Source organism: Leopardus geoffroyi, chromosome A2 (assembly GCF_018350155.1).
Source record: "Leopardus geoffroyi isolate Oge1 chromosome A2, O.geoffroyi_Oge1_pat1.0, whole genome shotgun sequence".
Classification (NCBI taxonomy): domain Eukaryota; kingdom Metazoa; phylum Chordata; class Mammalia; order Carnivora; family Felidae; genus Leopardus; species Leopardus geoffroyi.
In genome coordinates, this window is record NC_059331.1 from 7,233,520 (window position 1) to 7,247,496 (window position 13,977).

Genomic DNA, 13,977 nt, shown 5'->3' on the forward strand with positions numbered 1-13,977 from the left:
TTTTTTTTTTAACGTTTATTTATTTTTGAGACAGAGAGCATGAACGGGGGAGGATCAGAGAGAGGGAGACACAGAGTTTGAAACAGGCTCCAGGCTCTAAGCCGTCAGCACAGAGCCCGACACGGGGCTCGAACTCACGGACCGCGAGATCATGACCTGAGCTGAAGTCGGCCGCTCAACCGACTGAGCCACCCAGGCGCCCCCATTGTGAAGTATTTAATACATAATTAATTCAGTCTTTACTCATTATTGGCAAAACTCCGTTTTTAGGATGTCCTTTATTAGGGATGATGGAGTCCTGGGTTGGAGCTGATACAACTTGAAAGAATAGAGCAAAAAAAATTCACATACATGCACTGAAAAATAGTAAAAATGTCAGTCGTAATCGTGTGTTTCCTGTGTATGGCCAAATCCACTTGGAAGAGAATTCCCATGAATGTAAAGAAAGTGAGGAAATCTTTACTTACTTACTCCTTGTTCAGCAGGTACCAACTCAACCCAGCAAGAAACCCTTGGAATTTGATCGTTGTGCAAAAGTCTTCAGAAAGAACTGTCACTTGATGTGTACAAGACATTGCAAGGGAGAGAAATGCCACAAATATAAGGATAATGGGAAAGACCTTGGCCACCCCTCAGTTCCTAGGAGTCATGTAAGTACTCACAGTGGAGAGAAGACCTTTGAGTTTAAGGATTGTGGCAAAGCTTTCAATCAAGAGTCCTCCCTTAGGAAACACTTAAGGACTGTCACAGGAGAGAAACCTCACGAGTGTAACCAGTGTCTTTTGTCCCTCAGCATACACTCTTCCTTTCCAGTATATGACCAGATACCTACTGGAGAGAAGCTCTGTGAATGCAGTGATTATAGAGAAAGAGCTTTGCTTAGCACCCACCAAAAACTGTGTACCGTGGAGGAAAGCTCAGAACGTAATGAGCGTGGGAAAGTGTTCGCTGGCCCCTTGTCCCTTCAGAAATGTGTGAGACCTCACACTGGAGAGAAGCCTTATGAATGCAGTGACTGTGGGAAAGCCTTCATTTTTCAGTCTTCCCTTAAAAAACATGTGAGATCTCACACTGGAGAGAAACCGTATGAGTGTAATCACTGCGGAAAGTCCTTCAGCCAGAGCTCCCATCTTAACGTGCACAGAAGGACTCACACTGGAGAGAAACCCTATGACTGTAAGGAATGTGGCAAGGCTTTCACTGTTCCTTCATCCCTTCAGAAGCACATGAGAACCCACACCGGAGAGAAACCCTACGAATGCAGTGACTGTGGGAAGGCCTTCATTGATCAGTCATCCCTTAAGAAACATACACGATCTCACACTGGAGAGAAACCTTACGAGTGTAGTCAGTGTGGAAAATCCTTCAGCACGGGCTCTTACCTCATTGTGCACAAGAGAACTCACACTGGAGAGAAAACCTATGAGTGCAAAGAATGTGGGAAGGCCTTTAGGAATTCCTCTTGCCTGAGGGTGCATGTGAGAACTCACACAGGAGAGAAGCCCTACAAATGTACTCAGTGTGGAAAAGCATTCAGCACCAGCACTAACCTTATAATGCACAAGCGAATACACACTGGGCCGAAAGTATGAATGAAATAACTACAGGAAAGCCTTTACTGATCCTTGACACTTCATTCCTCATTGTAGAAGTCACACTGGAGAGCAGCCCTGTTGTGACCAATGTAGAAAGCCTCCAGGCACAATTCCTGACTTCCTGGGACCAATCTTACAAATGTTATGGGTCTGTGATTGTCTTTATCAGCGAGTGTTTCATCCTGAAAGAGCAACACCATGTTAACTGTTAAGTATTAAAGGTTATAGGGTGCTCTATAGTCCCCTTAATCTACGTCACAGAAGTGTTGATAAATAATGTTTTCACCATAATTTACTACTAAATGTTTTCCAGTCCTCATCAAGATGTCTTGGACCTATAGTTTATTTAGAAATGTATTTTTTAATGTGAAGACTCCATGCATATGTTATTTTTGATAGATTTCTAACTTAATTGCATTATACACAAAATGCATGGTCTTCATGATACAGATTCTGTATGACATAGATTCAAACAGAAAATTGTTGGGAGACTTTCTGTGTGGGCTAATGTGTCAGATACAATGAGTTGCTATCCCCAGATCTATCCCACCCTTCTTTTCCTAAAGTAACAAACTATATAATTGTATTCAAGTTGGCAGTGTGGACAGTTTTTTAAGGATTCATTTCCCAACTTCTTTGCCACTTTGCCCATAAGCCCATAGTTCTGGCCTGTGAGAAATAGAGGTCACTGCTTGTGGGTTCTAGAAAAGCTCATGGAAATGGGAATGTCTCATCTGGAATTTTCTCTCTACCATTTGCCCTCTATTCTATCTCTTCTTCTTTCCTAGAAGATAGACCAAGAGGATGACAGTCAGAGGCTACTGATGATATGTCAGGGATATATACAGTATTATTTGTCTGTACTAACCCTGGATTGCCTATTTCTGGACTTCCTGTAACACAAGAAAAAATAAATTCCTAACTGGTTTAAACCACTCTGGAGGGAAGATTCTGTTAAAACGGATTTCAGTTAACTAATAAATTTCAATTTTTCTTAAGGTGTATTTCATTTTGAGAGAGAGAGACAGAGACAGAGTGTGAGCAGGGAGGGGAAGAGAGAGAGGGAGACACATCATCTGAAGCAGGTTCCAGGCTATGAGCTGTCAGCACAGAGCCCAATGTGGGGCTTGAACCCATGAGATCATGAACTACGAGATCATGACCTGAGCCAAAGTCAGACACTTAACCAACTGAGCCACCCAGGTGCCCCTAACTAATACATTTCATGTGTAGTCAAGTTTTATGAATCCTTTAAGTGTGGTTGGAAACACCACCTCTTCGGTAATTATTTGGTATAATTGACTGTCAGTGCATCTGTTGGATGAATCTTACTGTGTTTTTAAAATTTGTGTCATTACAAACCTTCTTTGTTCTTTATTGAGAGAGGTATGTTAAAATGCGTCACTATCGGGGCGCCTGGGTAGCGCAGTCGGTTAAGCGTCCGACTTCAGCCAGGTCACGATCTCGCGGTCCGTGAGTTCGAGCCCCGCGTCGGGCTCTGGGCTGATGGCTCAGAGCCTGGAGCCTGTTTCCGATTCTGTGTCTCCCTCTCTCTCTGCCCCTCCCCCGTTCATGCTCTGTCTCTCTCTGTCCCCAAAAAAATAAATAAACGTTGAAAAAAAAAAAAATTAAAATGCATCACTATCACTGTGGATAGTAAGGTGGTTTTTTTTTTTAACTCTCTTTTATTTTGAGGCACTCTAACTAGATGCATACAAATGTTGTCATGCTATATTTCTGGTAAATTGCCCTTTTTTTCTTCTATAGGGCCCATCTGTCTTCCCTAATAATAAATGTTATGATTCGCTGGTATAAATGCAAACTGTAGACCTAGTCGGTAACATTTTCTCCCTACCAACTCGTAAGGACAACCAGAAACAACTTCCCTCTCCTCCATACTATGTGGTGGTGTTCCTTGCAACCCCAAGGTGGGGGGTGGGGGAGTCTCCTCATCCACTACATCCCCTGTGGGGGACAAAGAGATCAGGAGGTCCTCAGCAGCCTTCTCTGCCAAAGACAGCAGTGGCCCTCACATATGTCTCTGTTGTTCTTGCTTCGCTTCTGTCATGATGTGTTCCCCTGCCTACCTGGTGGACTATGAGGGATCTTACTGATTTTATCCAGGAGGTTTCCTAAGAAACCTCAGGAGGTTTCTCAACTCAAACCGGTTTGTAAATCTTCTGGTCAGTGTGCCTGGGCTCCCTTGAGTGCCACTGCCTATCAATATGTAAGAGCATCTTCTTGAAAGTCAAACTATTGGGGCGCCTGGGTGGCGCAGTCAGTTAAGCGTCCGACTTCAGCCAGGTCACGATCTCGCGGTCCGTGAGTTCGAGCCCCGCGTCGGGCTCTGGGCTGATGGCTCAGAGCCTGGAGCCTGTTTCCGATTCTGTGTCTCCCTCTCTCTCTGCCCCTCCCCCATTCATGCTCTGTCTCTCTCTGTCCCAAAAATAAATAAACGTTGAAAAAAAAATTAAAAAAACAAAAAAAAGAAAGTCAAACTATTATAAAATTGGGAATTCCCTGTGTTGCTGTCTTGGAGATAGACTCCAGTCCCTCTGAGGTTGAAAGGGACCATCTAGAAAAGGAGACCACCGCTCATAGCAAAGGGCCCCTCAGGACCATCGAGAGTTTATAGGTAAATACCTAAAGAAAAAAAAAAGGAGGGGCACCTGGGTGGCTTAGTCGGTTAAGCACCGACTCAGCTCAGGTCATGATCTTGTGGTTCATGAGTTCAAGTCCCACATCAGGCTCTGTGCTGACAGCTCAGAGCCTGGAGCCTGCTTCAGATTCTGGGTGTCCCTCCCCCACTCACACTCTGTCTCTCAAAAATAAATAAACATTAAAAATTTTTTAAAAATGGGGAAAAACAAAGAGTCCAAAAGGAAAAAAAAAATTAGGCAGGGGTTTTATGTGGCTACAAGCAATCCCTCCCTTCCCAAGAAAGGCAACTTTAAATCTTATGTACTAAATAACTGTCAGGTCTAGCAAACATGTTAGTCTTCAACTGCTTACGGATTTAAAAACAGTAACGGGCGCCTGGGTGGCCCATTTGGTTAAGTGTCCGACTTCAGCTCAGGTCATGGTCTCAAGGTACGTGGGTTCAAGCCACATCAGGCTCAGCCTGATTCAGACCCTTTATCTCCTGTGGGTGGTTGTATAGGTCTGTTTTAAAATTTATCATTGTATCCTGACCTTTTCTTGGCAGGTATGATGTATGTATCCTTGCCCTAATGGCTAGACCAGTCTAGTTGCTGCGCCTTCCAGGTTGCATCCTGCCCCAAAGCGGGCCTACACAATTCACACTTTGTCTTCTACCACCTGAATGCTCTTACTTGACTGGCATGGTCGGACATTGCTAACACAGGGACTACATCACCATTGAAAGTGCTCATGGAGTCCATCTACACTGTTCACACTGGCCAGGGTAGGGGATGTAAACCGTGTCTGTCAGTTTTGGAAGGATGACCTTGTGTCCCTCTCTCACCTGATCCTATCCCATGAAATCTCAGGATGAAGCATAGGACGAGTGGCGAAAAGGTGAGATTACACCTAATGATGTGAGACACCATGAACACATGCCCTGGGAACACCGCCCTACCAACTGGGGAGGCCCACTCTTCTATTCAAGCTGTGCAGCAGGAGGGTGGGAATAATGAATGTGCTCTTCTGCCCCTTTATCCAGTACCACAATCTGGCAAAGCAACCATATCATCTATGTAGCTCAAGCAACAGGTGTCACAGCGGGGGTCTGACTCTGTGCTTGTCATTCTATCCGTGTGCTGTGAAAACAGAAAAATGGTGTGAATATAGCTGGTCTTGACAGTCTCCTGTGCTTGATGCCATCCCTGACAGTTCCTAAGTGTGAACGTTGGGTGTGGAAAGGGACAGACACAAATTCGTTTCAGCCTTAGTGATACAAATTCATACAACTCTGATGCCCCAGCAACACTGGGTTACATCATGGGTGGCCATCAGGGCTGCAGCTGCTTGGTGACACTTTTCTTGAGGCTTAATCAGACCATTGTAATGATCATCCAAATCAAGCTTCACAGTCAATCCTGAATGGGAATTACCTGTGTACCTTTCTCTCTTGCCCTCCATCACTTTTATACCTGGGAAGAAGGCAAGTCCCTCAACACTCTCCCTAGGCAATTTGTTAAATGTACCTTTGTAGTGAAGAAACTTGAACGATGAGATCATCTCTCCCATTGAGACAAAGAGCAGGCTTGCTTACTGCTTCAAATAAGCTAGATTCTACAAGCTCAGTATTCCTTTCCTTTAGCAACCAGGGTGTACGGAAACATCCATGTAGGCCCTCTGTAACCCTAGACAGACGTGGGGACAAAGGGAGCCAATTCAGACATGCTGATGCTTGTGCTGCTGGCTAGACCATGATTGAGTTACGGCCTTTGTCTCTGACGTCAATGTCTCAGCTTCTCTGCCAACATCAATGAGATAGTGACAGGCTAACTTAAGGCCTTGGAAGAAAGGAATAATCATATCACACGTTCAAGAATTTTGGCAATGGGAATGACATGTTAATATAGTCATGGCTTTTCAGGGAGGGAGAACAATGGTGGCCAGGCTGTGCGTGAAGACATGAGTGTCTACAATGCAGTCATGAAATTTCTGCCTCGAGAGGTTTCCTCATGATATGGGTGAGAAGAGGGACTTGGAGCCATATGCTCCTACCTATTCACAGAAGTTGTTTAAGTGCTATAGTGCAGTTACATCAGCTTGCTTCTCCTCAACTTGTTAATCTTCCTCTAGCCTTTTATTAGTCTCCTTTTATGCATACTATATGTAGAGTTCTGTTTTAAATCACACTTTAAATCCTTTTCTTTCATTTGGAACATTAGTCCATAATATCATGTAGTTACTAGTAAATAAAGGACTTAGGTCTAGCATCTCATTTTTTTCAGTATTTATCTCCCCCTAATTTTAAAACCAGATGGGGCGCCTGGGTGGCTCGGTCGGTTTAGGCGTCCGACTTCGGCTCAGGTCATGATCTCGCGGTCCGTGAGTTCGAGGCCCGTGTCTCTGTGCTGACAGCTCAGAGCCTGGAGCCTGTTTGAGATTCTGTGTCTCCCTCTCTCTGACCCTCCCCCGTTCATGCTCTGTCTCTGTCTCAAAAATAAATAAACGTTAAAAAAAAAAAATTAAAAATAAAAATAAAACCAGTGTATTGCCCCTATTCCATCAACCTTGTATTTAGGCCTTTATTTCCCCTTTCGTTTTATTTAACATTGGACACAATGGTCAACTCGAATCATGGATTCCTTGTGCTTTCAATGTAATGACATTTTATAAATCTTTCATATTTTTGTTCACATACCTATTTTTGTACTTGTTTTGTAAAAAAGTACTGACACTGGGCATTCTTCCCTTATTCAGGAATGGTTCTAAAGTTACTCCATTAATCATGTTTGCATTGATTTTGAGTAGATTGTCTTTGTAGAGTTAATAAAAATCTTCTAAAACACTGATTTAGTTACACATGTCCATTTTTAAACATAACTGCACCAACTGAATTATCTATTTTGTTATGTTAGAGATTCACATTTAACGGCACAAAACATTGAATTTTTATGTGGGCAAAGAGCGTTTTTGAGAATATCTGGCTTTACTATCTTGCCTTTAAAAGTCTATTCAAACTTGATTATATACAGATTTTATTATTTTCATCTTAAATGTATTGTTTAAAACCGTTGAACTCTATTTTTAAAAAATTTATTTGAGAGAGTGCAAGTGGGGCAGCGGCAGAAAGGGGGAGAGAATCAAGCGGGCTCTGTGTTGTCGGTGCTGAGCCCTGTGTGGGGTCTCAGTTTCATGAACTGTGAGATCATGATCTGAGATGAAATCAAGAGATGCTTAACTAAGTCACCCAGGTGCCCGAAAAACATTGAACTCTTTAATCCTCACTCTTTAGGAATATAGTTTAACATGTGGGGTGTGGGATTGGATCCAGTCACTTCTCCCCCAGAAACAATGGACAAATGATACAGTACCACTTATAAACTGTTCTTGACCTGCTTCAAATTCAAATTTTTTGAATTTGAAATATCAACTTCATTAAACAAGAAATTCCTATTTTAGGCTCTAGATACTTCTGTGCTAATAATATATTTGCTTATGCTAATATACTGTTTTGACTGGCATATACAATATACTGCTTTGACAGTATGTGTTTTGATGCAGTTCTATTATAAATGTGTTAATATTTAGTGGCAAATATATAAAGGTTGGTAAAATTTGCTGCATTTACTGTTATGATGCTCAGTTTGGGGTACTTCCTGTGGTGGTATTACCTAATTCCTGTTATCATTGCCTTTTTGCATTTTATCTGCATTTTTGAGTAACCACTCTTCCAGTCTTTACAGGGTCACATCAGGACAGATAGTCCTTCACCTGTCAGCTCAGCTTAGGCTATTTAATGGTCTGCTGGTCTTGCCTGCAGGCAACTGTATAGTTCAGAGCATATAGACTGCTTTCATAGATAAAACTGTCTTGTGATAGGTCCCCGGACAGATGGTTTTGCCTGTAGAATCATAGTCAAGTGGGTTTGAGACCAGGTCACATGGCTGCTGTTGGGTCTGTACTGGAGTCTGTGGTACACAATCCTGTTACCAGGTGAATCGACCCTGTCTGGTCCCTGGCCAGGAAAGGACATCACTTCAAGACCTTGGCCAGTACGGCTGACACTAAGACAAGGGATCTCTTCAGGGTTCACATATGGCAGGGCTATTTTTCCAGGTGGAAATGTATGGCTCTCTCGCTAAACATGCATTAATGGCCCCACAACGCAGCTGAGAGAGGCTGTAGCCATGTCACAGAGCTGCCTTAGGGTCCATATCCATGACCAAGTTCTGCAGGCCTCCCTCAGTGGGCACTGATGGATGAAGTCTCCACCCAGGTCCCTAGGTAAGGATGATTCCTTCTAGATCACGGCCAGAGTATCTGGAGCTGGGTTATGGGCTGCTTCAATATCTGCAGTCAGACCAAGGTTAGTAGGCCTGCCTCTAGGAACACAGATGGACACAAGTCTTTCTTGATTACTACATGGGAAAGACAACAGCTGAGTCACAGGCTGGCTGTTCAAGGGCTGCATCTCAGAATGAAGTCAGCAGGCCTGTTACTGGAGGCATGGGTGGACGTGACTCTTACTGGAGCCTGAGGGATAATGCTGCTGTCAAGGCCATATGGGGCGGTAGCTAAATCCATATAGGAACATGGCTTTTTCTGGGTCTAATTGGGACCACAGTCAACAATCCTGCCACCAAGGCATAGGTTGCCTTCTCAAAATGGCCCTCCTTGTTCTTGGGCTCTACTGAGGTTTTACAGTCTCTTACATGGATCCCTAAATCCAACAAAGGCACTTTTGTTCATGGAAGCCTGCCGAATTATTGTTCCTATCAGAGAATACAAGGGGAGAACTACCTCATATTCTGCTGTCTGGCTGATGTCACTGTAATTACAACGTACTCAACTTAAGGAAATCTACTTACATTAATTTAGCACGTAAATATATCAAAGCAAAAGCTGGCAAGTCCAGTAGTATTCAAAATGTGATTACTGAAGTTTCATAGCCCTTGCTGAATATAGTGTTGTATGTATGTCTGTGTTTTAGGGGGTGGGAGGGAAGTAGGCTCTTAACCTACAGAAGTATGTACTTGATTATACTGCCACCAGTGTAGACTGACGAACACCAGACCAATACAACTGAACTCTTGAGGTACTGTCACCAGTGAGGTGTTCCATAGGCACCTCAACTCACCATTTCCAAAATTACTCATGTTTTATCCTCCAACAACATGTCGTTCTTCCTGTTATTTTCATCACTCTGAAAGCTAACACCACGGAATTGATTTCCTCCAGTGGTTCTCAGGCTGATTTTGCCCCCTACGTGACAACTGGCAATTCCTTGAGACATTTCTAGTTACAACTCCGTGCTGGCACCTAGTGGGTAGATGAGAGGGAGCACTTAAAAAACTACAACACACAGGAAAACCCCTTAACAACAAATTATTAAACAGACCACAATATTGTGATTTCAATATCCCAGTACAAACTGCTGACTAAAACACTCAACAATTCAGTATTCTCTTACAAGGGAATTAAAGATATTATCTGAAAGGAGTCTCGTGGTCCTTCTCCATTACTTTGTGCCATTTCACTTTCTTTGTTATTGTGGTTAAATAGGCATAACATAAAATTTAACATTTAAATACTTTCTGGGGTACAGTTCTATTGATTTGGCATGAAGCATATTGATTTTGTGCAACCATTATCACTCTCCATTCCCAAACATTTTCATATTCCCAAATTGAAACTCTACCCACTAAATGCTCATTTTTCATTCCTCTCTCCCTCCACCCATTGCCAGTCATACACTGATAAAAGTAGTTTGTATCTGAGGTCTTCAGGTGTATCTTAAGACCACAGTGATGGAAAATGAAGGTGTGGGGCGCCGGGGTGGTTCGGTTGTTAAGCATCCAACTCTTCATTTCGACTCAGGTCATGATCTCACAACTCATGAGTTTGAGCACCCCACATTGAGCTCTGCACTAACAGTGAAGATCCTGCTTGGAATTCTCAATCTCTCCCTCTCTCTCTCTCTCTGCCCCTCCCCCCTCACACATGCACAAGCTCTCGCTCTCAAAGATAAACTTAAAAAAAAAAAAGAAAGTGTAGGTGTGATAAAACAAGGACAATAAAAGGGAATGAAAAAAGGAGGCTAGAAGGGAAAGAGTGAGGCAATATCTCAGACTTATCCTATGCAACATATACTACATAGAAACACCTCAGCAAACTACCATTTAAATCTAGATTCCTACACTGAAAGTTTCAAATCATGTCACTGTTTCCAGGAAAAGTATGATAATCAATTAGGAGAGTGTCACATTTCCAGGATAAAGGCCATTCCAATTAGGATCTTTAAAAAACGGGGTAAATCAGAAAATACCTCTAAGAAATGTCGGGATTACATAAAATTATACGTGTAAAAACAACAGTCTTGATATGAAAAGCATGTTATTTGACTGTAATAAACTTTCCCTTGCATTATTTTAAGGGGAAAAGGCGAAGGAAGGATCAACGGCTGACAGAATTTTTTTAAGATTTATTTTTTATGTGATCTCCACACCCAACTGGGGCTTGAACTTAAAACCCTCAGATCAAGAGTTGCATGCACCACTGACTGAGCCAGTCAGGTGCCCCAAGAGAGGATGATTTTTGAGGAAACCATGCTAGTGCTTGATGTATGTGCTTCACATCTAATGTTAGAGATCTAAGGAATGGCTATACAAAACTGGACCAAGCACAGAATTTTAGTGCTACAAATAGGGACGAAAAGGAACAAAGGAATTACTGAAAAGGTTATTGAGGAAAAACAAATGCAGTGACAACTATAAGCAAATCATAGCTGCTTTGGGAACAGAGGAAATGTATCTTTTCAGAGGAAAAAATAACCAGAAGATTTAAATTCTTAACAATTGCATTTGCGTCCCTTGGTGTCCTCTCGGTGCAAAGGCCAGTGGTCCATCACAGACAGAGGCTCCTTGGCTGAGAAACCTACCAAGCGCCCCAATCACATCACTCTTCCTCAGGCTGTACATGAAGAGGGTTCAGCATGGAGGTGAACACACTACATTACTGAGGCAATTCAGCTTCTATAGGAAGAATGGATCAACCAGAACTGAGGTCGAACACAAGCCTTCTCCCACAGGAAAAGGAGAAAACATAGGTAGCATAAGGAAGTCAATAAAAACTAGAGAAGAATAGACGGGAGGAAAAAATACAAACTATCAATGGAACAAAAAATCTTTTGAAAAGATCAATGTAATCAACATTTACATAGTAATAGAAAAAGAAAAAAAGACTTAAATTACTAAAACCAGAAATGAAAGTGAGGGCATTACTGTGATTCTACAGGGGGGAAAAGGGATTGGGAGAGACTGTATGCCAATAAATTTGATAATCTAGATGAAATGGAAAAATTCCTAAAATCACAAAACCTACCAATACTAAATGACAAAATAGAAAAAGAATAAAGGGAAAAAAGAATTCTGTTACAAACCTATAATGAGCAAGGAGATTGAACCTGTAATAAAGAATCTCACAACAAAGAAAATCCCTAGATGACTACACCCAAATGAAAGCTATTGATCAGCAAAGGAAACAAACAAAAAAACACAACATAGTGAATGGGAGAAGATAATTGCAAAGGACATATCTGTTAATAGACTAATACCCAAATACACAAAGAAAATACACAATTAGGGGCCCCTGGCTGACTCACTCAGTGGAAATTACAACTCTCGATCTCAGGGTCGTGAGTTCAAGTCCGATGTGGGGTGTAGAGATTACTTAAAAATAAAATCCTTAAACAAAAGAAAAAAAAAAGAAATCACAATTAAACATCAAAAAAATCCAATTAAAGAATAAGCAGAGGACCCCAACTGTACATTTTTCCAAAAAAGGCAGATGGCCAACACAGGAAAAGACGATCAACACCACTGATTTTCAGAGAAATGTAGACCAAAAAAATACAAAATTTTTTTTTGAAGATTAGAATACACTAAATGTCTTTGCATGCAAATATAGGGGGGGACATTGCTTATGGGTTGAAAGTCCAGTGCACAAAATATTCTAATTCTAATCTGCAAAAATGATTTAGAGATTCATAAAGTAAGTATATGCACTTACTAAAGAATAGGCCAATTTTCGTTAAAAATTTCAGGGTTGACTGGCTTGCTCAGTGGGTAGAGCATTCAACTCACTCTCAGGGTCTTGAGTTTGAGCCCTAGTTTGGCACAGAGATTACTTAAGGAAAAAAAAAAAGTTTCGAGCAATGACAAAGACTACTACATCCCATTCTTACCCAAAAATAAATACCAAAAGACGTCTCAAATTGCCAGTAAATAAAATAATTCAGGCTAAACACAGAATTCATTATATCCAAATTGAGTTTTTTCTATAATTACAAGATTGGTTCAACATTGGAAAATCAATTAATCATACTTAGAAACACACAAATATATGGAAATCTAAGCAATGACAGAAGTGGCACTATAGAGACAAAAAGAAAGATTATCTTTTCAATAAATGGTCCAGGTAATTTTGATATCTAAGCAAGAGAGACAATCAGACATAGAGTCATACCATACACTAAAGTACTTCAGATGGGTTACATAAATACAAAAATATGAGATCGCAGAATATATATAAACAAGGTACAACAAAATATCTGGATACATGAGAAAATTATAAATCTGACTCACAAAACTAAGAACTTTTCATTAAGAAAACATGAAAAATAAACAGACTTCTGGCACTTTTTCCACTTCATATACAACTTTGTTATCCACTAATACCAGAGATCCAGAGCTCACCTGTTTGACTTATCTCATGCAGCACTTAATAACGCTGTTACTACTAGTCCAAGTAGTTAGATAAGGCCAACCTGCAGTACTGACCTCAACCGTGAAGTCAAGGACTTAGTCTCATTTGACTGTGAACAAGTTCCGTTAGGTAAGACATGTAGGCTTTGAGATGACTAATGATGTCACCTAAGGAAGGCCAATGTATTATATGCTACAACCCACTCAAAGCAGTGAAGACCACACCCATACCCAAGAGAATCACACTGTAACCCAATCTCATCCAAACACAAACATACCACAAACGTGCCCAGGTCACTTCTGATCAGGATTTATCATTAAGCTTGATCCGGAATGTTCTACACTGGTTTCATTAAGCCCCACAGGAAGTGACATTAAGCAGCTGCAGCCTCCACGGCCACCCACAACATAACCAAAGGCTACTCAAGTGTCACAGGTATAATGAATGTGTTCACACAAAATTGAAACTAGGTTGTGATGGTCTGTGTCTCTATCCAAAGACCACTTTCAAGAACTGCCAGTGACGCATCAAGTACATCAGGATACCAGGACCTGCCATAATCACATGGTTTTGTGTTTATAGCATACAAAAGGATGAGAAACTAACCAAGTCACATGCCAGATGCAGTTGTTCCTGAACACACACACAAATGACATAATTGTTCTTCCAGTATGTGGTGATGTAAGAACAAAGAGAACATTCTCCATTCCCAGCCTCTCACTGGGAAGCTACCAAAAATTAACACAATATTTCCTTCCCTACTACTGGGAGTCTTGCTCTCCTTCTAGGACCATGAAATTAGGATGTATACCCACACCATTCCTAAAGTCTTTCCTGACCCAAAGGGATCAAGTGTGAGAGGGACAAGAGCATTTCCAGAAAATTTAGAGACATATGTCACCCACCTTGGCCAGCAGGAGGGAATACAGATGGATTCCATGAGCAGTGAACTAATTCAAGTGGTCACCATCTTCACAGTATT

The 13,977-nt window shown here is 41.6% G+C and overlaps 1 protein-coding gene across 2 annotated transcripts in view; it reads left to right on the top strand.

Annotated features, from left to right (window-relative positions):
- LOC123607355 (zinc finger protein 177-like) overlaps window positions 1-2,530 on the top strand; it is a 41,259-nt gene extending 38,729 nt beyond the window's left edge. Inside the window, exon 6 of one of the 2 annotated variants that reach the window (XM_045496521.1) lies at window positions 483-2,530. In XM_045496521.1, the coding sequence (XP_045352477.1) occupies window positions 483-1,592 (1,110 nt within the window). In that variant the 3' untranslated portion in view covers window positions 1,593-2,530. The remainder of the gene's footprint in view (window positions 1-482) is intronic. The other variant, XM_045496522.1, reaches the window with a different exon arrangement.
- The last annotated feature ends 11,447 nt before the right edge of the window (window positions 2,531-13,977 follow it).